The sequence below is a fragment of the Phascolarctos cinereus genome, unplaced genomic scaffold, assembly GCF_003287225.1.
Source record: "Phascolarctos cinereus isolate Bilbo 61053 unplaced genomic scaffold, phaCin_HiC Scaffold_726;HRSCAF=1367, whole genome shotgun sequence".
NCBI classification, from domain to species: Eukaryota; Metazoa; Chordata; class Mammalia; order Diprotodontia; family Phascolarctidae; genus Phascolarctos; species Phascolarctos cinereus.
This window is the reverse complement of record NW_027556098.1, coordinates 214,413,328-214,441,094: the sequence shown is the minus strand read 5'-3', so window position 1 is coordinate 214,441,094 and position 27,767 is coordinate 214,413,328. Positions and strand designations below refer to the sequence as shown.

At 36.0% G+C, this 27,767-nt stretch overlaps 1 protein-coding gene across 2 annotated transcripts in view; it reads right to left on the bottom strand.

Annotated features, from left to right (window-relative positions):
• Nucleotides 1-27,767, bottom strand: part of OLA1 (Obg like ATPase 1) — a 252,465-nt gene that overhangs the window by 213,849 nt on the left and 10,849 nt on the right. For both annotated transcript variants that reach the window (XM_020990993.2, XM_020990994.2), the window contains exon 3: nt 3,769-3,912. In XM_020990993.2, coding sequence (XP_020846652.1) covers nt 3,769-3,912 — 144 coding nt within the window. The remainder of the gene's footprint in view (nt 1-3,768; nt 3,913-27,767) is intronic.

Here is a 27,767-nt window from a genome sequence, read left to right as displayed (position 1 = left end):
CAAGTGTCAAAGATAACATTAAGTCACATGTAAGATCCTGTTAGTTGTTGTCCTTAGCTCTCAAAGAGGACCGAAATGACATCACTATGTTGGGATCAAGGTGCAATGCATCCAATTGTGGTTGTTCAGACCAATATGAGCTTGGAAGGTTCTACCACAGGCCAGACCCAAATAGTTCTATGAACATCTGGAGTAGAGATGGTTCTAAATTTGTTCACCTCACATTTCTTTTGAATCTCGTCATTCTGCTTTGCTCATAGAGCACAGCACCACCTTTGATGAAGACAAGCCATGCTGAACGGTCCTGTGCCAATGTCTCCCACGTTTCACAATCGATTCCAAAGATCTTCAAAGAGAACTTGACAGTGTCCTTGTATTGCTTCATCTGACCTCCATGTGAGTACTTGCCTTGTGTTACTTCTCCATAAAATTTAGGCAAATGTTCTTTTGGCATTCAGTGGCCAATCCATCAACTGTACTCTCTGAAGTAGAGTGCTTCACTTCTGATAACTTATCTTGCCAGGTGATGTTCAGAATCTTCCTGAGACAATTCAAATGGAAGCAATTCAGTTTCTTGGCATGGTACTGTACACTGTCCAGGTTCCACAGGCATACAACAATGAGATCAACACAACAGCTCTGCAGACCTCCAGTTTGGTAGACAGCCTAACTCCTCTTCTCTCCCACACTTTCTTTCAGAGCCTCCCAAACACTGAGCTAGCTCTGGCAATGAGTACATCAATGTCATCATCTATTTGTATGTCCCTGGAAAGTATATTGCCAAAGTAAGTGGACATATCTCTCTTTGCTGTAACCGATGGTTTCATGTATGGATGCTGTGGTGCTGGCGGTGAAGAACCTGTGTTTTCTTGGTGTTACTTGTCAGGCCAGAATTAGCAAAAGCAGCAGAGAACGGATGCATATTTTGTTTGTATCTCAGCCTCAGAGGCTGCACTGAGTGCATAATCATCCACAAACAAAACACTAAGTCACACGTAAGCTCCTGTAGAGAGTTTCTTTAGTCATTTTTCAGTCGTGTCCAACTCTTCGTGACCCCTTTTGGGATTTTCTTGGCAGAGATACTGGAATGGTTTGATATTTTCTTCTCCAGCTCATTTTATACATCTGGAAACTGAGGCAAACAGGGTAAGTGACTTGTCCAGGGTCACACAGCTAGTAAGTGTTTGAAGCTGGATTGGAACTCAGATTTCTTCTTCATTCCAGGCCTAATATTCTATCCACTGTGCCTCTACTATAGAAAGTAAGACAGTTTAAAAATAGGCAAGTCAGAAGAAGCAACCGGTTTGGTAGAAATAATAAGCTACTCTTGGACATAATGATTTTGAGGTATGGTAAAAATGTCCTCCATCATTAGGCTTGATAATAAGGTTACTGGCAAACTCTAGCAGACTTTTACTGTACTGGGTCAGGGGAATGATAAGGGATTAAGGAACAAGTGGGTAATGAGGAAATAGAAGTATGAAATATAAACAGCTAGCAGGGCAGTGGATGGAACACTAGTCTGGAGTTAGGAAAATCTGAATTCAAATCCAGACTCATATTTAAAACGGGGATAATAATAGCACCTATCTTCCAAGGCTGTTGTAAAGATCAAATAAGTTAATATTTGTAAAGTGCTTAACACAGTTCCAGGCATACAGTAAGCACTAAATAAATGTTAAATACTATTATTAACTGTTATTAAACACAGAGAGATTAAAATGTAGCTGCTTGGGTCAAAGAAAACATTTTTTTTAAGCCTGGGAAAACCTGAGCATATTTATAAGCAAATGGGAAGAAGCCAATGGGAGAAGAAAGATATTGAAAATCAATGACAGAATGGGGATTGCTAAAAGGGTGGAAAAGGATTAAGAGCACAGATTACAAAGGAGAAGGACTACTTCCTCAGAGATAGGTACAAAGACAGAAAAATAGATGATCATAAGATTTTAGAAAAGGAAGGAATCTTTGAAAATATTCGGTCTATTTTACATATCAGAAAACTGAGGCTCATAAAAATAAAACAACTTGCTCAAGGTCACATAGGTAATAAATTGCAATCTGAACTTTGGTTATCCAACTCCAAATCCAGAGCTCTTTCCATTGTGCCACGTTGATAATATCAGTAAGAAGTTTTGCAAGTGGATACTGTGAGTCAAGGGAATTCCAGGAGAAAGTGGAGAACATCAAATGTTATAAATGTGGAATTGGGAAGTACATATGGGAAGAAAGAGGAAAAAAGTCCAGATAGCTGATATGGGGAATTGGAGAGGAAGTTAAAATGATTAAAAGGATTCTCAGCAAAAGTGAAGACTAATCTGGAATTCTTTCTATTACACCACAACAGGTAATAATACTTGAATTTACCTACTTCACAGGGTGAAGTACGGTTATAAGGAAAAGTGCTTTGCAAACCTTAAAGTTCTTTAAAAACCTGAGTAGTTATCCTTATCAGCAATATTTTTATTCCCTTCTCCCTTGATCTCCATAGTAAGGCTTCTGGTAAAGAAAAAAGAGATTGCCACAAGCTGAGAGACCTCTAGTGCATATTACTACTAGGTAACTTAAACACACCTAGTTAATAAGAACCCTTTAGAAACAGGGGGAAGCAACAGACACAAGGCTCCAAGGAACCCAGACCAGTGAAGCTAAAATTCTGTGTTCAAAATTTGCCATCTAAAACTTTCAGGCAAATGAACATAGCAGAAGTAAGACAAGACACATGAGTATAATCATTATATGAAGGAATCTACACCTCACATGATCATTTTCTAGTAAGTTCTGAAGCTCTCTGCCTTAACCACAGATTCAGGTATTAATTTATTCTGCTAGTTAAGAGAACCACAGTAATGTGAGGTTTACATTTTTATCATTAATTACTTTACTCAGCATTCCAATAATTATTTTCCAATTGTTCCTTTTTTTTCTGAAAAAAGGAGTTAGTGAACTCTTTAGTTTCTAATTAAACTGTTTTTAAATGCTTGCCATATTAAGAACTTCTGATGCTTCCATCTTTCAGTGAGAGATTTTAAAGAAGTAATATATTTTCACTTTGGGATCAAGCAGCTTCATGCTAAAGTCAGAGACTTTTACTTTGTGCTTTTGTAAAGACATTTTCAAAGTGTTTAACTGTAGCTTGCAGGTTTGATTTTTCAGACTAGACCACTGGAATTGAAAAAATATTGTATTTCTTGAAATAACACATACTTGAAAGTTGCAGAGTCAGGTCCCTAAATTCTCTAACATACTGTATTGGAACAACCACAATATTTTCCTCTGGATCAAAGAATTTTTTTCTTTCATGCCCAAACACATGTACTTTGCTGGCCTTTTTAAAAAAACTATTTCAGTAATATATGGGAACTGTTATTTTCCTATAGAGACAAAGGAATTTAGAGAACGGTAAAATCACTTTGGGTAATGACAGTCAAGGACCATAATAAGCCTTCAAGGGTATAACAAATTTGGTAAGATAAAGAGGAAGGAGAAGAAAAGAAAAATAGCAAGATGGAAAAAAAATATGGAGCACAGAAACAAAGAAAGAAGAAAAAAGTGACTCGATATAAAGGGTTAAGGAAAAGCTCAAAATGTTAAAGAATCAAAAGTACTGTTCCAACTAAAAGAAAAAAATGTAAATTTCAAATCACTCTTTCAAACTTAAACATTTTTAATGAATTTCTCCCATAGGAGATAAATGACTCAATGTCTAAATTTAACCACCAATATAAGGAAGAGAATGAAGATTTTTGAAAAAACAAAAACATTTACCTTGGAGGTTTGTGATACTGGCACAAAAAATCAAATCTATCATCTGGTACCGGTACTCGACTCTCATTAGGATCAATAGTACAGAATGGGAAGTTTTCTGCTGCTGCCTGGCTCTTTGTTAGGACATTGAAGAATGTAGATTTCCTAGGAACAGAATTAAAACACACTTTAAAACAAATTATTTTTCTGACACATCCATAAAATCTTCTTACTAAAATGTAAATATAATCCATGAGAAGAAAAAAATAACCGAAGCTGAAAGGGAAAAACATAGTTTTACTATGAAATGGAAAATTAGTTTATAACATGTGCATTCACAAGGTTATACTCTAAAAGTACATTTGTAAATCCATTATTCAGAACTCAGAACATGCCTGCCCATCAAAACAATGTATAAATGTAAATTGTAAAGCACTTATTGGCACAGTGCTTGGCCCATAAGTGGGCACTTAATATATGTTTGTTCCATTTCCTACCTCTTCCCCCCCCATAAATAATAATTAGATTTTCAAGTAATATTACAAAAGACTATTTAATCTATAATGTGTGTTCCAGGTGGGTCTGACTCAGGCCAGTCCCCTGGTAGGCTAGGTTCAATAATGGAATGAAATGTGACAGTTAACAAACAGAAATTTACTTAACCATAGCATTAGGATATTTAACAAGGATAGGCACTGAAAACCCCTCCAGCTGATTCAGCTGAGTAAAGTTCCCATCAAGATCCACCAGCCAAGCATCTGAGAGCCCCTCTGGCTCCTCACAGCTACTTTGTGCTCAGGATATAAGGAAATAGTTCCCGAGTCAACCAAGTCTCTAGTAATGTCTAGATATATTTTAAGGAAAAACTAGCCTTATTTGCATGGGGAGAGGGGTTAGGATATTGCTCCTACCACACTGGACTTTAACTACATAGTACAAAATAATAATAATTTATAACAATAATAATAATAATTTCAAGTACACTAAACAAGAGAAGCATCTCTCTACCTTTGCATAAGATGAGGTACCTCTCTATTTATATAAGAGAATGAACCTGTATAGGTTAGTTCATTTCCCAAGTGCTTTAGGTGAGTGAAAAAAGGGCAGGTGCCCACTCAGAAGATAAAAATTCACAACTCAAGCAGCTGCCTATCTAAATGTATGGTGAAATGACAAGTTGAGTTGTGCCAGTAATGTCTCCTGTTAGAATTAAATCAAGAAAACAACTAGTAAAATTAAGGGACAGTTAACTATGAATAATCCACGTACACAGATTACCCAAATTAATTTTCTTTGTTGCCAAATATAATTTCATATAGCTGTCCATGATCTTTTCGGGATATGTCCTTTTGTATTAGCTGATTTTTGTCCAATGAATGGCACCTCAATCTAATGGCCAAAGTAAAATTTAATTAAGTAAATATTGCCCCCCCAAAGAATAATATGAATAACATGATTTCTAGAGCAAAAATGTATTTGATATCAAGATCATATATACTACCAATTACCTCTATTTGTATAGGTAATGAGGGCCAACTATAACTCACTTTGCTTCAGAACGTTTTCAGCACTACTGAGGAATGAAAATATCCTTCTACACCATTTCACAAATAAGATTTGGGGTTGAAGAGTTACTTGTCAGTTTGCAGCGTAAAGTTTTAAGACTGAAAATACTGAAGTTTGCTACATAATGAACTGACAGTCAATAAACATTTATTAAGTACCTACTATGTGCCTGCCACTATGCTAAGTGCTAGGAGTACCAATATAAAAAAGATAGCACCTGCCCTCAAGGGACTTACAATCTAATAGGGGAAGACACTACACAAAAGGAAGCTCGAAGTGTGGAGAGAGTAAGAGGGAGAAGGAGAAGAAGGAGAAGTCCAGTGGGCATGATAGAGGAATCCAAAGAAGTCCAAAAGAATGTGGCCAGTGGGAAATGAAGAGACAGCTGCCCTAGGCCTTCTCCTTAAATGGAGGTTTTGGAGCTCATGGCTCTTCCCTCCAATCAGGGGAAAGAGGGTACCGCTAAGGTATGAGTACCGAAGCTGGCTGGATTTCACATTATGATGAAATTTCTCAATGATGAGGTTGATGAGGGCATGGTGGAGAAATCTTGAGAAGTCCAAAAGAAAGCAGCCAGTGGAAAATGAAAAGATGACTGGCCTGGGGCCCCTCCATAAATGGAGATTTTGGAGTTCATGGCTCTATCCTCCAATCAGAGGAGCTATGGACACAGATGAAACTATCTCACAACTCTCCTTCAAAAATTTTTATGAAAACTATCATTACTTATTTTATCCTCTCATTCTCAGCACAGTCAATAGAGTAGAATCACTGAATTTAAGGAGAGGGCTAGAGTCCCAAAAAGTAAGATATGTCCCAACACCTAGAAGCAAGACAGCAAGTACTTGTTAGATGATTTTTTTAAAAAAATCTAAAGGCCACTTAGGGAATACACGTCTAAAAGAACACTTTCCAGAGGCATTCCATCCGATAACATACCATGGAGCTTAAATAATAAAACTGTTGAGTAATTAAGCCACTGTGAAAAAAGAAACCACTGTTTTAAAACAGAGAGAAAAGTTTGGCACATTTTATTAAATAAGTGACTTCAGCAGGTTGTAGGGACATAGTAAAAAGAGACCCAATACAAAGCAGCTATTTATAAAAAAGACAGAGGAAGGAGTTAATTAAGAACCTTTTCATATAACTGTTTATCATGATTAATTTTTACAATGCCATTCTGTATACATGCGATGGTTTTATCTATTTTCTATCCGAACTGTGTGAGAACAACAGAGACAGAAAGAAGAGAGAAGGAGGAAGAAAAAGCAAGGGAGACAAGGAGAGAGGAAGGATGTCACAATTTTAGTCACAGAGTTGAGCATATATTTATAACATGACCCGGAAATCATAAAATTAGAATACAATTGAAGTAAATTCTGAGAGCAACAATTCTAATCTCTAAGAAATGGTATCATGAAAAATAAAACAAAAAATTTGTAATTAAGTCTCTTAAGTGCTAATAGCTACAATGTTGACAAATGTTGAACTCTCTTAAATTAGAACCTGTGCTTCTGAGGTCAAAATTAAATGATAAACAGTGATAAAAGAGTTATTAAATTTATCATATAATCAGTGGCCTGTCTTTTTATAGGTTTTTTTAAAGTTTTCCTATTTGTGAGGTATGTATAAGATCATAGGATTTGTAGAGTTGTAAGGGGACTTATCTAGTTCAATCTTTTTTTTTTTCATTTAAGAAACTAAGGTCAAGAGAGGTTAAGTACCTTGATGAAGGTCATATAAGGGAGTAAGTAGTAGAAACAGGATTTGAATCCAGATTCTCTGATTCCAGATTCAGGGCTATCTCCACCACCAGACCACAATGCCCTGTCTATTTTCCCCAGTCCTACAATCATGTGCTATAAGAATCAAGGCCACTATAAGATGAAAACCTTTTAGAAAAAGATAAATTAAGTAATTAACTCTTATATAATGTTCTGCTTTATTACTTCTGATCTGGAAAAGCCAGGATTAAAAGAGCCAAAACAGGAAACAGCAGTTCACTCCTAGCCAAAGAGATTTAATGAAAACTTAAGGTTGGGCAGGAAACAATTTTTTTAAGGAGGGGGATGGGTGTGGTAAAAGGGTGGGGGAAGTCAAGGAAAGGAGAAGTATGCTAAAGGACCTTTTAAAAGTAGTAAGTATTGGGGGCAGCTACCCACCCTGAAGTCAGGAGAACCTCAGTTTGAATCCACCTCAGACTTGACACCAACTAGCCGTGTGACCCTGGGAAAGTCACTTAACCCCAATTGCCCAAAAAAAATTTTTTTTTAAATAGTATGTCAGATACAAATTTATCCTAGAAGAAACAGATATCCAAGCATTCTTTTTTTAAAAGCATACTTACCATGTCACCATGTGGCAATAAGCTCTAGACAACAGCTCTGCCATATGTGTCAAAAGACTTTTCCTCTAGATATTTTGTCATCTTTATAATCTACTACTGCTTCTTGATCTTCACTAACTACCCCTTTAATAAATATGTTCTTAAATTTTGCCAGGAATCAAAGTCACACCCAGGGAACTTGACCTATAATGGACAATCTCCATTTCTTCATTTTAGGACACTGTCATTCCCTGGTCCTGTGATCCTTCTCTCTTGACCAAAGACACAGTTGATCTGTCACAGTAGCTTCATCAAGGGCAGGTAGGTACTACTCACTATCTTCCTACTAATCTTTGAAATCCACTCCCACAGTTTTCTATCCCCAATTTCCCACCAAAACCAACCATTTTTGTCAGATCCTTTCCAGTCTCAGATCATTCTTCTGCCCTCTTGCCCGTAAAGTAAACAGCAACAGAACAGAGCTGAGCCAACTTGGTATTGTTCCATTCTCCCTAACCCCCAATCCTATCCCTTCTTCAATACTCCTCTAAGCCCTATATAACTTTTTAAAAATACCTATACTTTCTCAGAAAAATTGCACACTAGTAATAACAAAGAGAAAGAATGCTACAAAGCAATAATAAGAGAAATGCAAGTAAAAACAAGGTTATGGTTTTACTTCATATCCAAAAAATTTACAAAAGTGACAAAAATGAGAAATAGTCAATATGGGTTGTGGAAAGATCAACATTTTTTTAGTGCCTACTTTATGCCAAGTACTGATAGACATACTAATGTGTTGGTGTAGCAATCAGTATAACCACTTTGGAAAGCAATGTGGAATTATGCAAATAAAATGTGCATAAAATAAAATAAAATGTACCTACCTCTTTAACTTCTTCCCAAGAAGTCATTGATACTAGGGCCTCCTACACAACAAAATACTCAGAACAGTACTTTCTTTTCTAAACTACAAAGAACTAGAAACAAAATAAATACCCAATGGCTGGGTAATGAATCCAGAGAAGCATGTAAAGATCTAAATGAGCCAAATTTTATACACACAGAGACACACATTTATACACACATTTACAATGTAAATGGAAAGAATAACTACAAATCAATCAAAAGTAAATGTTGCAAAATTACAAAGAATACGCATGGCCCAAAAGAAGAACTATGTGATTACACCTGCTTTGCACATGTGGAAGATCCATGAGTATGGATTACTGCATATATTATCAGACTTTTTGTTACATTGATAGGTTGATTTTTTTTCTAGTCTTTTTCTTTTTTTTTTCTTTAAAAAATATTCATTATTATATAGGACAGCTCTTTGGAAGGAAGAAAGAGAGAAACACTAGGAAAAAATTTGTCAATGTAAAAACAAAACAAAAAATTATTTAAAAAATAAATTTAAAATCTAGGCTTCCAGGTAACATGATCAACAAGAAAAGGGCTAGGAAACTGCATAACCTTTGATCCAGCAATACCAGTACTAGGTCTGTATCCCAAAAAGATTATTAAAAAAAAGGAAAAAGACATGTACAAAAATATTTACAGCAGCTTTTTTTGTGGCTGCAAAGAAATGGACATTGAGGTGATGCCCATCAATTGGGGAATGGCTGAACAAGTTGTGGTATATGAATGTAATGGAATACTATTGTTACGTGAGAAATGATGAGCAGTAGACTTCAGAAAAACCTGGAAAGACTTACATGGACTGATGCTGAGTGAAGTCAGCAGAACCAGAACATTATACATGGTAACAATAACACTGTGTAATGATCAACTATGACTGACTCAGCTCTTCTCAGCAATACAATGATCCAAGACAATTCTAAAGACTCATGATGGAAAATGCTATCCACATCCAGAGAAAGAACTGATGCAATATGAATGCTGATCAGAGTAACTATTTTCACTTGGGGGGAGAAGAGAGGGCTGATGGTTTTTTCCTTTTGTCCTGTTTCTTCTTTTACAACATGACTAGTGTGGAAATGTGCTTTACACAATGGCATATGTATAATCTATATCAGATTGCCTGGCCTCTTGGGAATGGGAGAAGGGAGGACAGAAGGGAGAAAAACTTAGAACTCAAAATCTTTCAAAAGTTGAATGTTGAAAATTGTCTTTACATGTAATTGGAAAAAATTAAGCTATTAGATAATTTAAAAAAAAAAGAAAGAAAGAAGCCTTTATATTTTTTCCAGTTCCTACCAATTCTCAAAAAAAAAAAATCCCTAAAAGCAGAACTACGCACCAGAGATACAGCAATTATAGCTGAACCTACAGGTTACAGTGGATATAACCTACAAGTTTTCCTAATAAATATAGGAGTTGTAAAACAAGGATGTCTACTCCTTCCATATACTTCTAGAAAAGCTAGCAATACCAATAAGATAAAAGAGAGAAACTACAAGGGAAAAAAAGATACACAAAGAGGAGATAAAACTCCATTTTCTAATAACACAGTGATTTAGAAATCTAAGGGAATCAGGAAGGATACTAATTAAGACAACTGTTCAAAAAACAACTCCAGCAACATTATGTACTACAAAATAAAACAAACAAAAAAAATCAACAGCATTTCCATATGATAACAAAATCCAAGAGACAATAACAGACAAAGAAATATGAACCAAGGTAAGTACAAAATAAAGGCAGGTAAATGGTGCAGTGTACAGAGTATCAGGCCTGAAGTCAAGAAGACTCATCTTCCTGAATTCAAATCTCGTCACACTAGCTGTGTGACCCTGGGCAAGTCTGTTTCCCTGACCCTGTATGCCTCAGTTCCTCATCTACAAAATGATCTGGAAAAGGAAATAGCAAACCACTCCAGTTATCTGTGCCAAGAAAACTCCAAATGGGATCACAAAGAGTTGGACAAACAACAACAACAAACCACAAAATGCTCGAATTATATAAGGATCAACCTACCAAAACACATAAAGTACTTGCATACTCTCAATCAATAATCAATCAATAAACATTATTCAGTGCCTACTGTGGGCCAGGCACTGTGCTGCGCACTGGGGATACAAGAAAAGAGTCACTATCCTCAAGGAGCTCAACATCTAATGGGGGAAACAACAAACAAATACATACAAACAAGCTAAAACAAGATAAACAGGAAATGATTTACAGAGGGAAAGCAATAGAACTACTAGGAAAGTTTGGGAAAGGCTTCCTATAGAAATTGGGATTTTAGTTGGGACTTAAAGGAAGCCAGTAGACAGATATGAAAGAGAACATTCTAGGAATGGGAAACAGCCAGAGAAAATATCCAAAGATAAAAGATGGGAGTGTCTTGTTCATGGAACATCAAGGAGACCAACGTCACCACATCAAAGAGTATGTAGTAAGGAATAAAGTGTAAGAAGCCTGGAAAGGAAGGAGAGGGTTGGGTTATGAAGAAAGGGTTTGGAATGCCAAACAGGATTTTGCATTTGATCTTGGAAGCAACAGAAAGCCACTGGAGTTTATGAATGGGCAGAAATATGGTCAGACCTGCACTTCAGGAAAATCACTTTAGTGACTGAATGGAGGATGGAGTGGGGAAAGACTTGAGGAAAAGCCAAACCACCAGCAAGCTACTGCACTAGTACAGGGATGAGGCGATGAGGTTCTGCACCAGAGTGGTAGTAGTATCAGAGAAGAGAAGGAGAAATATTTCTAGAGATGTCGCAAAAATGAAATCAAACATGGCAGTTGGAGATATAGGACTGGAGATCAGTAGAAAGGTTCAGGTAAGCTAGACAGATTTGAAAATCATCAGTATAGAGGTAATGATTAAATCCATGGAACCTGATGAGATCACCAAGTAAATAGTAGAGAAAGAGAAGAGGCCCCAGGACATGACATCATGAGACACCTACGGTTCGAGGGTTCGATTTAGATGAAGATCCAGCAAAGGCCACTAAGAAGAAGTGATCAAATGGGTAGAAGAACCAGGAGAGTCGTGTCCCAAAAACTTAAGAGAGAAAAGAGCATCAAGTAGGAAAGGGTGATCAAAAGTGTCAAAGGCTGCAAAGAAGACAAGGAGAATGAGGACTGAGAAAAATGTCACTGGAATTGGCAACTAGGAGATCATTGGTAACTTTGGAAAGATCAATTTTAGTGAAATAAGGTCAGAAGCCAGATTGTAAGGGGTTGAGAGGAAAAAAAGAGGAGATACCTGTTGTAGATGACCTTTTCAAGGAGTTTAGCTACAAAGGGCAAAAGAGATAGCAGAGATGGATCAATGGAACACTTTCTGAGGATACGGCACATTTGTAGGCAACAGGGAAAGAGCCAGTAGAAAGCGAGAGACTGAAAAAAAAGTGATAGGATGAAAATAACAGAAGGGACAATCTGCTGGAGGAGACAAGATGGAACAGAATTCCTTAAACAAGTAAGTAGAGGAAACAGTCTTGGTAAGGAATAAGACCACTTCATCATGCAAGACAGGGATGAGAGAAGATAGAGGCAAAAGGCATGAGTAACAGGAAATGAGGAAGAGAAGAGGAGTGAGCTCCCAGTGACTGGCCTCAATTTTTTCTGTAAAATATGAGGCAAAGCTGTCAGCTGAGAAAATGGGGGAGGGGAAGCTATGGGAGGTTGGAGAGAGATGAAAAATGTTGGAAGAGCCACTGTGGAGAATAGGATAGTGAATTAATAAGGCACATCTAGAAGGACTGCCTAGCAGCAGTGAGGGCCCAGCTGAAGTTGCATTAATATAAATTTGTAGTAGACACAGTCAGAAAGGCTGAGTGATTTTCTCCACCATTATTCAGCAGCACTTGTAAAGGAACAAAGGTGGCAAATGCTGAGCATGACCCAAAGCTAAAGCTTGACTAGGTGTACTCAATGGAATAGTAAGAGTGCTAGGAATTCAAGAGAGGAGGACAGTATAGAGTTAAACTGGTTCTTCAAGATGCAGAAAACAGAAGAGAGGAGCTAGTACGAGGAGATGGCCTGACAGAGAATTGAGGGGTCAAGATATTGGAGGTCACAGTATGAATAAAGAGTAAGGTTTTATAAGGAAAGGAAGAAGGAGACATGAAAAGCCAATAGATTATGGTGGAAAAGGGAGATTTGGGAATTCTTGAACATGGAGGTGGTACATTTATGGGTGATGGCAGATCTTTCTGTCACAAAGAGCTCCTTAAAGAAATAAAGAACAACTAAAATAACCAGGAGAATATTCAATGCTCATGGCTGGGAAGGAAGAAAACAAGCATTTATAAAATGCCTATTATGTGCCAGGCTCTAGCACTTTACAAATATTATCTCATGAATCCTCACAAGAACTCTGGGAAGTAGGTACTATTATTATCCCCATTTTACAGCTGAGGAAAGTGAGGCAAACAGAAGTTAAGTTATTTGCCCAGGATCACACAGCTAGTTAAGTGTCTAAAGAAAAATTCCAGTTCAGGTCTTCCTGATTCCAGGCCTGGCACTCCATTCTACTGCGCCATCTAGTGGGGAGTAAGGTGAAAGAAGACAGGAAAGGTCAGAAGGAACCAGATCATGAAGAACTTCGAATGTCAAATAGACGATTTAATGTTGGTCCTGGAGGCAAAAGCAAACCAGCAAAGAGACCAACCAGCAGGCTATTCCAACAGTCAATGCTGAGATGATGAGGGCCTGTACCTGGATGCTTTCAGTGTCATAAGTAAGAAAGGGTATATGCTAAAGAAGGTAGAATCTTCAGAACATAGCAACCAATTGGAAATGGAGAGTGAAAGAGAATGAGTAGAGGATGAAATGAATCTGGATGACTGGGAGAATGGTGATACCCTCAAGAATAACAGAAAAATTATAAAGAAAGGAAGGGTTAAGTGAAAAGATAATGAGTTCAGTCTTTGACATGTTGAGTTTAACATGTCTACAATTTGATATGTCTAAAAGGCAGTAGGCTATGCAAATCTGGAAGCTGGGAGAAAAAGAGTCACACTTCCAGATCTCAAATAATATGAAGCAATAGTTACCAAAACTGTTTGGCATTGGTTGACAAAGAGAGAAATAGATCAAAGGGAACAGACTACATAAGGCAAAATCAAAAACAATAGGACTCAAAACCATTGTTCAATTAACCAAAAGCCATAAAATATTTAGAAGAGGACTCCCTATATTAATGAGGTTTTTTTAAACTGATAAGAAAATATAAGGAGCCCGGCAGAAATTACACTTAGACCAAAATCTAACACCATATCCCAAAATAAATTCAAAAGGGATACATTACCTTAATATTAAAGATCATACCATTAAAAAAATTGGAAGTGAATCCACCGGGTAAAGAAGCAAGAAGCCCAATAAGATAAATAGCATTATGAACTGATGTCAGAGAACTCTAATTCACAAGACAATCCTGCAGCACCTCTCCTCTATCAGCTTCCAGTTCTTGCAGGACATACAAACTAGATTCTTGTGGGTTGGGACCCACACAGCCAATTCATCTCCTATTGCAGAGACATAAAAAGTAGAAGAAATTGACTCTACCTACCTACTAGGGTAGCCCCTAGGTTAAGGAACCCCAGGGCTACCAAGATTCTATCACAAATACTTACCCCGAACTCTCCCAACCTTGCATCAACTAGCAAATGCTAATTTCACCCAGCTAGAAAAGGAAAAAATGGAAGGAGCTAAGGCAAGGGGTCAAAGTACATTACTGGACTGGGCCAGAAACAAAGAATTTAAAACAAAAGAAGAAAAAGAGAAAGAAGAGGGGGAAAAAAATCAGCAAAACTGATAATTACATTTAAAAATTACAATTATGTTAAATATTTTGCCCCTTCTACCCCCAAAAAAAGAGTGGGGGGGGGAAGAAACGTGCCTTTTTGAACTATGTGCCCCTCAAGGCAATGCTTATTTGTAATTTTGTAACATTCATTTCCTTTTTTAAAAATTAAGTTTTTTCAGTCAGCAGAAATCTGTGTTCTCTCTTTAGCCCCTTCCTCCTACTCTAATTGAGAGCAAAATAAAAATGAAATCCCTACTAAAATATGTAGTGAAGCAAAACAAAGTTCTGCATTAATCAAGTACAAAAGGGAAAAAAAGGTGCCTCTGTGTGTGTGTGTGTGTGTGTGTGTGTGTGTGTGTATTTGTGTCTGTGATTCTGCACTATGAGTCCTATATCTCTCTGTCAGAAGGTGGGTAATATATTTTAATTTGAGACCTCTAAAAATATGGTTGGTCATTAAGTCTTTTAAAGCTGTTTGTCTTTAAATATTTTTGTCATTGTAGAAATTGTTCTTTTGGTTCTGGTGACTTCATTCTCCATCAGTTCTTACAAGTCTTCCTAGGTTTCCCTAAAACCATCCTTTCATTATTTTTCACAGCATAATAATTTTCTATCACATTTTATTCCATAAGTTGTTCATTTCCCAGTTGCTGGGCATCCATTCCAGATTCCCGTTCTTTGCCACGTCAGAAAGATCTATAAATATTTTTATACATTCTTAATTACAGTTATTTTGCTTAGGATTAATCCCTTCTTTAATGTGCCTCCTTCTTATATTCCCTTTTTCTCCTATTTCCCTTATGTACTCAAATAAGTGAGAGTGAATGTGTGTGTGTGTGCGCATGTACGTGTTTACATATGTTCTTTATTCTTTTGACCAGTACATATGGTGGTTCAAGGGTCTGCCACTCCCTTTATCCTTCCTTCTCGTTTGTGTGAACTTGTATTTGTACACTGATAATGTGAGATAATTTTCCCTTTCTTTACCTTCCCCCCTGATACATTCCTTTTTCCTTTTCTTACATTCTTCTTTTCAGATTGTTGAAACATTGAAACATTATAGAACCACTTCCAGGCTTCTGTCTAACTAAACTCTCTGTCTGTGACCCCTGATAATGATAGGGTTCAGAAGGGAAATCTTATCTCCCCATATCAGAATATAATAATTTTATCCGTCTTTAGTTGTTTATCATTATTTGTTTGTGTTTACATTTACATGTTTTTCTTAACTCTTATGTTTGAATATCATAATTTCCCTGCAGCTCTGGTCTTTTCATTGGGAATTCTTAGAAGCTTCTATTTCATTAATGAGCATATTTTTTTCCCTTGTGTGAATATCCTCAGTTTTGCTAGGTAAGTTATTCTTGTTGTAAGGTTGCATGCTCTGCCATATAGAATATGGTATTCCAGCTTCATAGTGGTGATTGCTAAATCATGCACCATAATTTGTTTAATCTTTCCCCTATCAATGGAAATATACTTGTTTAGAGTTCTTTGCTACCACAAAAAGTACTGCTATAAGTTTTGGTGTATATGGGGATTTTGTTTTTATTAATGATCACCTTGGAATATATGCCTAGTCTTGGAATGTCTTGGTTAAAGGGTATGAACATTTGAGTCACTTTATTGGCATAATTATAAATTGTTTTACAAAATATTATATTTTTTCACAGCTCCACCCAAAAAAGGGTTAGTGTTCCTATCTACTTACAACCCCTCTCGTACTGACATTTACATCTTGTGTAATTTTTGTCAGTTTATAGGGTATGAGGTGAAACCTCAGGGTTGTTTATATTTCTGTTATTTTAGTGATTTGGAAGGTATTTTTACATGGTAGTTAAAGTTTGTAATTCTTTTGAGAACTATTTGTTTATCTCCTTGATCACTTATCTATTGGGGAATGGCTTTTGGTTTCATATATTTCTGTTAGCTGTCTAATTTGATATTGTCTAATTTGATGCAAACATTTTTCCCATTCAGCATCTTTTCTTTTTATCCTAGGCGCATTAATTTTGATTGTACAGAAACATTTCAATCTCATCTAATCAGTTATCTGTTTTTCTTTTTCAGTTTCCTTCATTCTTCATTTGGTTGAGAGTTTATGTACTATTAATTGTGAAAGGTATATTACTTTCTACTTGCTTTAAAGCTATATTATTTACCTACTATCCAGTTTATCAAATGATTATTGAGTTGCGTTGTTTCTGATTCTCTCTTCTGTAGTCTGTTCCTATTCAGCTTTTCTGTTAAAGCGTTATATGGTTTTGATGATGCCGTTTATAAAATATTTTGGGGGCAGCTAGGTGGTGCAGTGGATAGAGCACTGGCCCTAGATTCAGAAGGACCTGAGTTCAAATCCAGCCTCAGACACATAACACTTACTAGCTGTGTGACCCTGGGCAAGTCACTTAACCCCATTGCCCAGCCAAAAAAACAAAACAAAAGAAAATATTTTGAAGTTTGGGAATGTTATTCCCCCTCCATTCCTTTTTTTTTTTCATTATTTCCCCTTATATACTAGATCTTTTGTTCTTTCACATGGATTTTGTTATTATTTTATCTAGCTCTATAAGGAACTGTTAAGCATAGTATTATGTCTGTAAATTGACTTTGTTGTTATTAAAATTTTTATTACATTGTCATGGGTTTTAGTTCTTTAAAGAGCATTTCATAAACATATACAACTATTCCATACAAATATATATGTATATTATATAGATACTGTAGAATATAAATATATAGAAATATTGTGTACAAGTATATAAATATTTTGTGTGCTTTGGTAGATTGGCTCCTAAATATTTTATGTATTTTTATAGTTTATTTTGAAGGAAATTTCCTTTTCTATTATTGGCCTTGTATTTTATTATTAAGGGCAGCTAGGTGGTACAGTGGATAAGACTACAGAACCTGGAGTCAGGGATATTCATCTTCATGAATTCAAATTTGATCTCAGACACTTAGTAGCTCTGTGATCCTCAACAAGTCACTTTCTCTACAATCCTTTCCAAAATCCTTAGAAAAGAAGTCCCTTGGAAAAATGGGTGACAGGTTGAAGACAAAGAGGTTTTTCTTTGGGAACTAGATTAAGGATGGTATCCAAAACTTTCAACCAAGGGTAACTCTGGATTTCTTCAATCATTGCCTCCTCACCTACCTGAAATGATTGGGGCTAGAACCTACCCTTCTCCACTAAGAAATGATTAAGATGCTGAAGGAAAGTGGAAAGTCCCCTTGTTTAATTCTAGGAAGGGGGTGCCCCCCACTCGCCCCCCGTGATGGCACAGGAATTACTAGCTGTATTTTAAAACAGCTTTTCTTTGTTCAAAATTCCTTTAAAGGTTACCTAAAACAGTCTTGGGACAGAGTCATGTTGGAAGTGACAGGAGACTGATAATATCAACATCCCTCTAAGCTACAAATTCTTGGCTATTAGTGTTACACTAAATGAAATTGTTTCTGGAAGATTTAAATCTAAAAATGCAGAGTATAGTATTAGCATTAATATTTTTTCTTCAATGAGACCCAACAATTCCATTTAATAGATGCCTCAAGGAAGTAAAAGAAAAAAAGATCTAATATTGCAAAATATTTATAGCAACACCCACCAAGGCAACAAATAATTCAAAACAAAGTAGGTGCAAATCAATTGGAAATGACTAAAAAAAACCCATGCTATTTGAATTAGTAGAATATTGTTGGACAGTAAGATATGACAAACATAAAAAATTTAAACAAATACTAGAACATTTGTATAAACTGATGAGGTCTAAAATAAGCAAGACAGAGAGAATATATATAACAACTATGCAAACTACTGTTAAGTAAGTAGATTCCCCCAGTAATTGAACAATCAGCAAAGGACCTAGAGAAGAGTTAATGAAATATACATCCTATTTACAAAAGAGAAAGAGGTAAAAGATTTACTAGAATAGACTACTGTCAGAAGCAACTGCTAGAGGTAGCTAGATGGCACAGTACATACAGTGTTAGCTCTGAAGTCAGGAAGATCTGAATTCAAATCCAGCTTCAGTTACTTACTAGTTGTGTGACTCTGGGCAAGTCAACCCCTATCTGCCTCCGTTTCTTCAACTATAAAAATGAGGATAATAACAGCTCCTACCTGACAGGCTTGTTGTGAGAATCAAATGAGATAATATTTGTAAAATGCTTTGGTACTTAATAAATGTTTATTCTGCTCACCTTCCTTCTCTACACCTATTACTGGAAACATTTGCTTAACTGTTTTTCTTTGTCATAAGAGACAATTCAAATGATGAAGAAGTTGTATGTGATAGATGGATAAGTCATCAATAAAACATTAAAACAAAAATAAAGAGTGGTTTGTTAGCACATAAAAAGCAAAGCAGTCACTGCTTCAAAACAAAACAAAACAAAAACAAAAACAAAAACAAAAACCAGAAACACCTGACTAGGAACAGGTCTTGCAGACAAGCCTCATTTCTTTTTTTTCTGACCAGAAAACTAGATCAACAGATAAAGAAAATGTTGTAGATAAAGTACACTTAAATTTCAGCAAAGTCATTTGACAGGGCCTCTCAAGCCATCCTTATAAAAAAGAAAAATATTGGCTAGATGATGACACAGTTAAGATTTAGAAATGGCTGGATTACTGGACTCAAAGTGTTCTTATTATTCTTGTTCATTCATATCCAACCCTTCATGGTCCCATGGATCATAGCATGCCAGGCTCATCTATCCTCCACTATCTCAAAGTCTGTCCAACCTGTGACAAGATCCAATCTGCATTTTAGGAAAATAATTTTAGTAGCTGAATGGAGAATGGTTTGGAGTGGGGAAATAGCGCTTTTTTTTTTGGCCTTTCTTTGTATCCCTAGCATTTAGCAGAGTGCCTAGCATATATTAGGAGCTTAATAAATGCTTGCTGACTGACTTATGTATACCTAGTTGACAATAAGGATGGTGGAACACTACCGATGTCAGACTATTTCTACATATTGGTTTCTTTTGCTAAACTTTTTTCTTCCTTTTTTGTTATTCATCAATATAAGAATAGCTCTCCTAGAAAGGGTAAGAAAGGAATATGGTAGGAATACAGAAGTATAAAACCAAATATATGAATAAAAATTCCTCTTTTAAAAAATTGGCAACCTTGAAAAGTATACTTTCACTTGAAGAGTGGAGCTAGAAGTCAGACTGCAAGGGGTAAAAGCAATGAATGGCAGTTGAGGAAACAGAGAAGGATAAAAAGTTTCTTCCAAGAGTGTGGATTCAAATAGAAAGAAAGAGTTAGGACAATATCTCGAGGAGACAGCAGGGTAAAGAGAAAGTTGTTGTAAAATAAAGGATTTTGGGGCATGTTCAGAGGTAACACAGGAGATGGTGGATAAAAAACTCAACTGGGGGAAATAATGACTAGGGCAAGTTCCCAAAGAAAAGGAGAGAAGGAAAAAGGCCCAAAAAATGTTAATCTTGGCAAAGAGAACAGCAAAAGAAGAAAGAATGTAGCATGATGTAGAGATATTCTGAATGGAACCCCGGAAGCCACAAAATCATGCTAACTGGATTTACTAAAAATTAACATTATCTAATCTCAACTGGGCACTTATCTTTTCCTCCCCAACTGATTTTCTTCTTTAAGCAACATTGAATTGTTTACATCAAAAGAAATGCAAATTGTACATTACATTGGTTTCATGTACAATCTTCATCATCTGTTCTATTCCATGTACAGAAATGGGAGGGAAAGGAATAAGCAGTCACATAGCACCTACTATGTATGAGGCACGGTGCTAAGTGCTTTTTTACAAATATTATCTCATTTGATCAAATGGCCACCCAACTTGGTACTTAAATTCATAACATTTTGTTTTTATTTGAAATCTGGTTAGCTCAATGAGTATATAACATAAAGTCTAAAAACCAACTTTTTAACTCCAATTTTGTATTGTCCTCAATCGTTAAAACAGCTCAATTTCAAATTAAAGGAATGAATTCTCATTTGTAGGTAACCAGCTATTTTAGAACAGACCAGTTACACTGAAGAATCCCCACCTTCATGTTAAATGGGCTCCCAAGAGCTAGAATCCTGAAAACTATTTAATACAGTTGTATAAAGACACCACTCCAATACCAATGGAGTATTCCAGTTTATGTAAGATTGTTAGCAAACACCTGGAATACTGAGAACGTCTCAGCTTCAAAGGTCTAGCTGTGCTGGGGAAAGAATGAGATAGATCCCAACACTGACTACCTGTGTGGACTTGGGCTCTTTTCTCGAAGTTTGCCTCCACTATCATTCCCTCTCTCTCTTTAATCTTCAATCTCTCCCTATTTATTGAGCTGCATCATGATACCTACAAACATGCCTAAGTCTGCTCTATCCTTTAAAAAAAAAAAACTCACTTCATCCAATCATTTCCACTATCTCTCCAGCCCCCTTCATGGCAAAACTTCGTTACAAAAGCTATCTATTCTCAGTGCCTCCATTTACTCTCCCCTCACTCCATTTTAAACTTTCTACAATCTGGCCTCCAACTTCATCATTCAATTGAAACTGCTCTCTCCAAAGCTACCAATGTTCACTTAATTGTTAAATATTTTCTCAATCCTCATCCTTCCTGACTTCTCTGCAGCCTCTGACACTGTACATCACTCTCTTCCCCTTTACATTCTATCCTAAGTCTTTGAGATACTTCCATCTCCTGATTCTCATTTCTGTCTGATGATTTCTCAATCTCCTCTTCCATTGCAGGGTCTTCCTCCAAGTCACATCTACTAACCATGGGTGTCCCCTACAGTCTGTCCTGGCCCTTTTTAATTAAAGGAATTCTTAATCTTTTTTGTGTCATGGATGGCTTTGAAAGTCTGGTAAAGCTTATGGATACCTCAAAATAAGGTTTTTAAATGCATAAAATAAAATGGATTATAATAGAAACCAATTACATTAAAATACAGTTATCAAGACACTTTTTAAAAAAAAGTTTACAGAACCAAAGTTAAAAAACTTATGCCCTATATTACATTGCTTTGTGATTTTATCAGCTCCCATAAATTCAAATATCATGTCTATAGAGATGATTCCCAGGATCTATCTATCTTAATTTCATATTATCAAATGCCTTTTGAACATATTGAATCATATGCCCCATAGCCACCTTAAACTCAATATTTCCAGAACAGACCTCATTAATTTCCCTCAAAAGCTCTCCCCCTTCCCAACTTTCCTATTCTTGTGGACACCATTATCCTCCTAGTGAGGAGTTGTGAGACTTCCTCCATCACTTCCCCCAAGCAGTTGGAGAGTAGAAGGTGCAATAGAGGTAATACAAAGTTAGGATTATCAAGGCATAAAGAGGATGAGCAATGGGGCAAAGAATTAAAAAGAAATTTAAATAGTATTGGCATTTTATGGCATTCTGTTCCCTGTATGTAAGCAAAGGACTATATAACAGCTGTGCCTTCTGAAATTCCTATTCCATAGTGAACATACTTCTCACTAAGATTTGGCTTCTTCCCCTAGACAACACTACTTTCTTGGATGTCCCTGACTGATTGTTCATATCAACTGGCTACACATTCACTCACATCCTGTCCCACTCCCCAGCACATATCCTGGAGGAAGAATTGGAATATTCTCTGCTTTCCATTGATACTTCCAAATTCTTCCTTTGCCAAAGTCACTCAACAACTTCCTTTGAAAAGTTCACTCCAGAATTCACTCATGGTTTCTACAGTTTAACGGCCTCCACCAAGTCATTCTCCCTCCTTTATTAAGGAATTCAGCACCTGGCTCACTGTATTCCTCTACTCCTCAAATCCTGTCTTTATATTAGAGGACTTCAACATACACTTTGATGGTCCCTCAAATTCCCTAATCTCCCAATTCTTTAATCGCCTTAGATCTTATAACTATTCTTTCACTCCAGCTCAGCCACACACACCCTTTTCCAAGTATTACACTTCTTTAATCAAAAACTATAATATCCTACACTTTACCATAATCTAAGTATCATTCCATCTCCTCAAATGTCTCACTCTTCCTAAACCTATTCTTAGCCCTCAACTAGACCTGTAATCTCGGAGCTTTTAGGCTTGTATCAATGCCTATTAGACATTTCAAAATGAATGGCACAGAGACATCTTAAATTCAACATGTCCAAAACAAAACTCATTATCTTTTCCCCAAAGGTATGTTTTGGGGACATGTTTTTGGATATATTTTGGGGAAAACTTTCCTTGTTTCTGTCAAAAGTACCACATTCTTCTAATTTCCCATATTCAGAAATTCAACATTACACTCAACCCCTGACTCTTCCTCACTCCACATATGCAATAGTTGCCAAATCTCTCCCACATCTCTTGTATCCAATCCCTTCTCTCCACTCACACTGTTCAGGCCCTGCTAGTCTCCCTGTTTCAAGCCTCTCCTCACTCCAGTCAATCCTTCACACAACTGCCAAAGTGATTACTATTTTGTAACATATTTGTTCTATACATCCTTATATTTGTACTTGTGTCCTGAGTTGGAATACACGCTCCTTGAGAATAAGAGTGTTTCATTCTTTGTATTTGTATAACTAGCATTGTGCCTGGCACCTAGAGACACTTAATAAATACTCATTGATTCATTATTATATATTACAGTTAATTGGCTAAAGCATCAAATCTTAAAGACTGCCTTAAAAGAGATGCATTTTTCAGAGAGTAAAATAAAATGAATAAGTTGTCATATGGTAAGATATGAAAGTAAAGGCTAATTTTTTTCTTATTCAACAAAAATTCTTACATGTAGTCAAACTGAATTTCGAAGACAAATCTCCATGTCTACAAATCGTCTTATCTTGGCCATTTATTTAAAATTTCATAAAGTCTATGTCATCTATATCTGCCAGTAGCTTTGTAGGCACAAAAAAAAAGCAGAAAGAAGGAGGAAAGAAAAAGGAAAAACTCTAAGGATTATTACCGTAGGCTTCAGTGGCATGTTAAGACATTTTGATCTATTCAAATCTATTACAGAAGAAAAGCTTTGCAAAAGCAAAGGAGAATTTGAAAGTTTTGCCCCTCAGCCTGCAGCGTTATAGTCTATAAGGCCTTTTGTGGAATGAGGACATTTTTATACATTGAGACCCCTTAAAGACCATTAGTAAAAGCTTAAAAAGTAAAAGAAAAATAGAGTACAATTCATCTTACCCAAATATATAGGCTTTTACAAATACTATCTAGGAGGAAAAAACTGTCAATGTAATAAAAGAATATCTATTCCCAAAACATACCTTGGTTCCCATATCAGTGTACTCCAGAAATTCAAATATTTTATTTTTATCCTTAAAAGAGTACATAATTTTCTCTAAAACTGTATGCAAAATTTCAGAAAACTGTAGAATCAATGAAGGCAAAGCAAATTCTGAAAGAAACACATTAGCCTACTCATCACATGTACATTCGGTGCCTTGAATTACTCTTTTTTTTCTAGTGAACCCTACATTAATAATAACTAGCATTCATACAGGGCTTTGAAATATATGAAGTACTTTACATGCACTATCTTATTTACACTTCACAACAGTTCTCTATGTCAGGTAGGTCTCACAGTATTATTATTCCCATTTTACAAAAAAAAACTAAGGCCCAGAAAGATGAAGTAAATTGCCCACAGTCACAGAGTTAGTATGAGACACAGGTTGTAAGTCCAACTTTTCCCAACTCCAAGTCCAACACTTTATCTACTATCTGCCAGTAGCGTGGGTTACGTATGCCTATACAAATATTAACCATACCTCATTACAAGGCATTTACATAGCATGGAAAAGAAACAAGACATTTTTCCAAAATTGTTTTTAATTTGGACAAATGTACTGTAGTAGTCAAGAGTAAAGTATCAGGCTGAATTAATATTACTGTTAAGTACTAAATGTCAGAAATGTGAATAAAGGAATTATGGTAGATACAATGACATACCCACCCAAAAAAAGACCAGAGAAATTCTCCAGCACAGTAAGATATCATGAAATATTATGTTTTATGTGACTATAAAGTAATTCTACAAAGCAGGTGACCTCAGTTTTTAAGGTTACTCAGCCTCATGTAAATTACCCTTATGTTCAAGTATTATACTATCATTTCATCAAAACTCCAGGTATTTTTCTTTTTTTAAACATATGAGGATAGCTGTTTTCATCTATGAGATGCAACAGGCATTTTTAATTCTAAAAAATAAGTAGCACATTTAACACAAGAAACTAAATATTTTAAAGTTTTACATATAAACATGCATACACACATATTCTGGGTAACTACTGGGTTTACAAAATCATCAACTTGCCATTTAAAGTATACTAAATTAAGTTATTTAATTAGTCTACTTAACAAAGCACTGCCTACTTTAGAGTGTTGTTGTGAGCCTACATAACTTGAGTTACATATTATTACTGTTTAAAATAACCTTATCCAACAAGAATTAGTAACTTTTCTGCTGTCTTACAAATACTCCATGAGAAGCTAAAATACAACCATAGAGTACTTTCAAGTTTCAAGTTTCAAGACAGTACCCAAGAGGTAGTCTAGCTGATTGCCTTACAGTCATCTACATTTTGGATACTGGTAAAACTTCTGGAAGGGGGAAAAGAAAAATTCACAGTTTCATATCTTAAGAAAAAAAATATCATGGGATGATAACAACAAAAATGAATAGTATAGAGAATTTAAAATTTTCACTGGATGCAACAAAAGGAATACAAATCATCTCTCCAAAAATGAAGTGTGGTGATAGAGAACCTCTAAAAATAACTCAAATAGAGATTTAGAAGCAATACAGCAAAGTTTCAGACTTAATAGACAGAAATAGGATCTCAACATTGTTGTCCTAAAACACAAGAATCTGATCACTGTATTTCAGAAAATTATTCCAGAAAACTTTTTCTAAAACTACCAAAAACAAAATACATCTTGTGAGTACAAAGACAAAATTCAACTCACACACATATATACACATGTATGTATACATACACATATAATATCATTTGAAAAATAAGATAAAGGAAAAAAAATCCATCAAGCCATCAGAAAGAAAATGCACACCAAAAAGCACTGTTCAGGATCTCACTGGATTTTTCTACACAAACAAAATAGAGTGAAACAGTGGAAACACATAAAATGTTAACACTTGGACTTCAACTGCAGATTTGGTTTTACAACGAATAATGCATTCTCCTCAAACATAAAAGAGGGTCATTTAAAAACCATAAGAACCTCCAAGAACTCATGGAGAAAAATGCATTATAGCCTCCATCGTACCTCTAAAGAATAGTACTGTACTGGTAATATTGGTGAATGTTAGAGTTGAGCTTGAAAATGAGAAAGAAAATAAGGCTCTGTGTGCGTGTGTGTGTGTGTGTGTGTGTGTGTGAGACTTTTTCAAAAGCAGAGACAAAAAAGGAGTATACTGTAATGGAATTAACAATGAACTTGTACTCAGAAAACCTGAGGATGGACCTTGACTCTGACGGTAGCTGAATGACTTTGGAAAAGTCACGTTACCTCTCTGACTTCCATTTCCTCACTTGCACAGCAGTGATCAGTGTATTTAAGAATGCCTAGCTCAGATCACTGTGATGAAAGTTCCATGGACAACTGTAACACACTATAGAAATAAGAATCATAAAATTAAAAATTTGTAAAAGCAGGAAGAACAAACTGGAAAGAGAGGGTTGTTGGAAATCCTAAAGTAGAAAAATTATCTTTGACAGAGACAGTAGAAAATTTTTAAAGATTTAAGAACATGAAATACAGAAATTGTGTTTCACTGTGGTTTATTTGCAGATATAGCAACATAAAAGAATCTATATTACCTTCCACTAATATTAACTGTGATCACTAAAAAGGTTCAGGAGACATAGTTTCTGGGTAATTTAATCATTTTATTAATAAAGCCAGCACATTATTAATAAAAGGATGGTCATTTGGACATCTCTCTTAGACCAAAGACCCCTCATGGCATTAGGCCAACAATTTAAGGGTGCCTAATCAACTCTGATTGGTTAACACAATGGGAAGTAGGCTATCTTGGGTTTCATGACTTAGGTCAATCAAATCTTGGTCCAAGGGACATCAATTTCCTTATCATCTGTTTTGATAAGGGCCCGTCTGAGCAAACACAATGAGCAGGAATAAATCCATCAGCCCAAACTCAGAATTTTTCTGATTAGATCTTGGCCTGAGGAAACCTCAAGAGATTTCCCACACTGGTTGGTTTCTGGATGAGGAAGTAGAAAAGGGTAAAAATCTTGGTCATGATTCAATAATTAATTATTAAGCATGAGAAATAATTAATTTTTCATAAAACTTAACCTCTGTGGACCTCCATTTAAATTATATACACAATGAAGGAGTTGAATTAAATGACCTAAGTCGCTTTTGGCTCAAAATTCTATGATCCTATTGGTAGAAATAGGCTTGACACCAAAAATTTAGTATCAAGAAAATTTATTACAGAGAAAGTCCAGAGGATTTAGACATTTCTGGCCAGAAGCGGGCTCCACCCCTCTTGAGGAGGGGTGGGCCCTGAGTGAAAGGGCAAGTGTGCTTTCATGCAATTGAATTCTGTGCAAAACCTGCCAGGCCTGGATTGGTCCACCCCTTCCCAGGTTACACCTTTCCTTACATGCTTCCCCTTGATATGCCCAAGTATGTTCCCCCTCCCTTGGTCATACGTCCCATGACTCGTTAATGAGGCTCTAATTTTATGCGGGGTGTGTCAGATAATAGTAATGAAGTTCACTAAGCAGGTGCACTAACATTTTTCAGGTGTCCTCAGGTTGACCCTAACTGGTCTGAGCTGGCTTGACCCTTATCTTGATTTTGGGGTCTTTATGGAACCATCAACTTACTTTTTATTGGCTAAGCCCCAGCCCACCTACAGTGTACTACTTCCTAGAGCTGTTGTTCTTTAAATCTCTGCATTATTCTACCTGTGGAAATGTATGCTCATCTAAAACTCTAACACCATGAATGCCAGTAAATCAAGAAATGACAGAAAATAATTCAAATCAAATACCCCTGTAATGTAAAAGGGCTGAATTTCCCCTATGCTTTGTAAGCAGTTAAACCTTAGCAGGGGAGCCCTTTGAAATACACTTATTCTCTCTCTTGCTCCAAAGGAAGGCTTTAACAGTTTGCCCTTTCTACTAGTGTTCTGCATTATAAAAATTTTAATAAATTCTCTATTTCATCAGACCTAAGCTTCATTAAGCCCAGAATTCTATCCCTGACAGTGGTATGAAGGGACAGGCTATGCAAGTTCACACAATAGAAAATTTGAATGACATATTACTCAATTAACGGCAACAAAAAATAAACAATACAAAAAGGAATCTAGAGGGAAAAAGAACAGAAATTATTAATTCCCTTAATCAGCAATTGAAA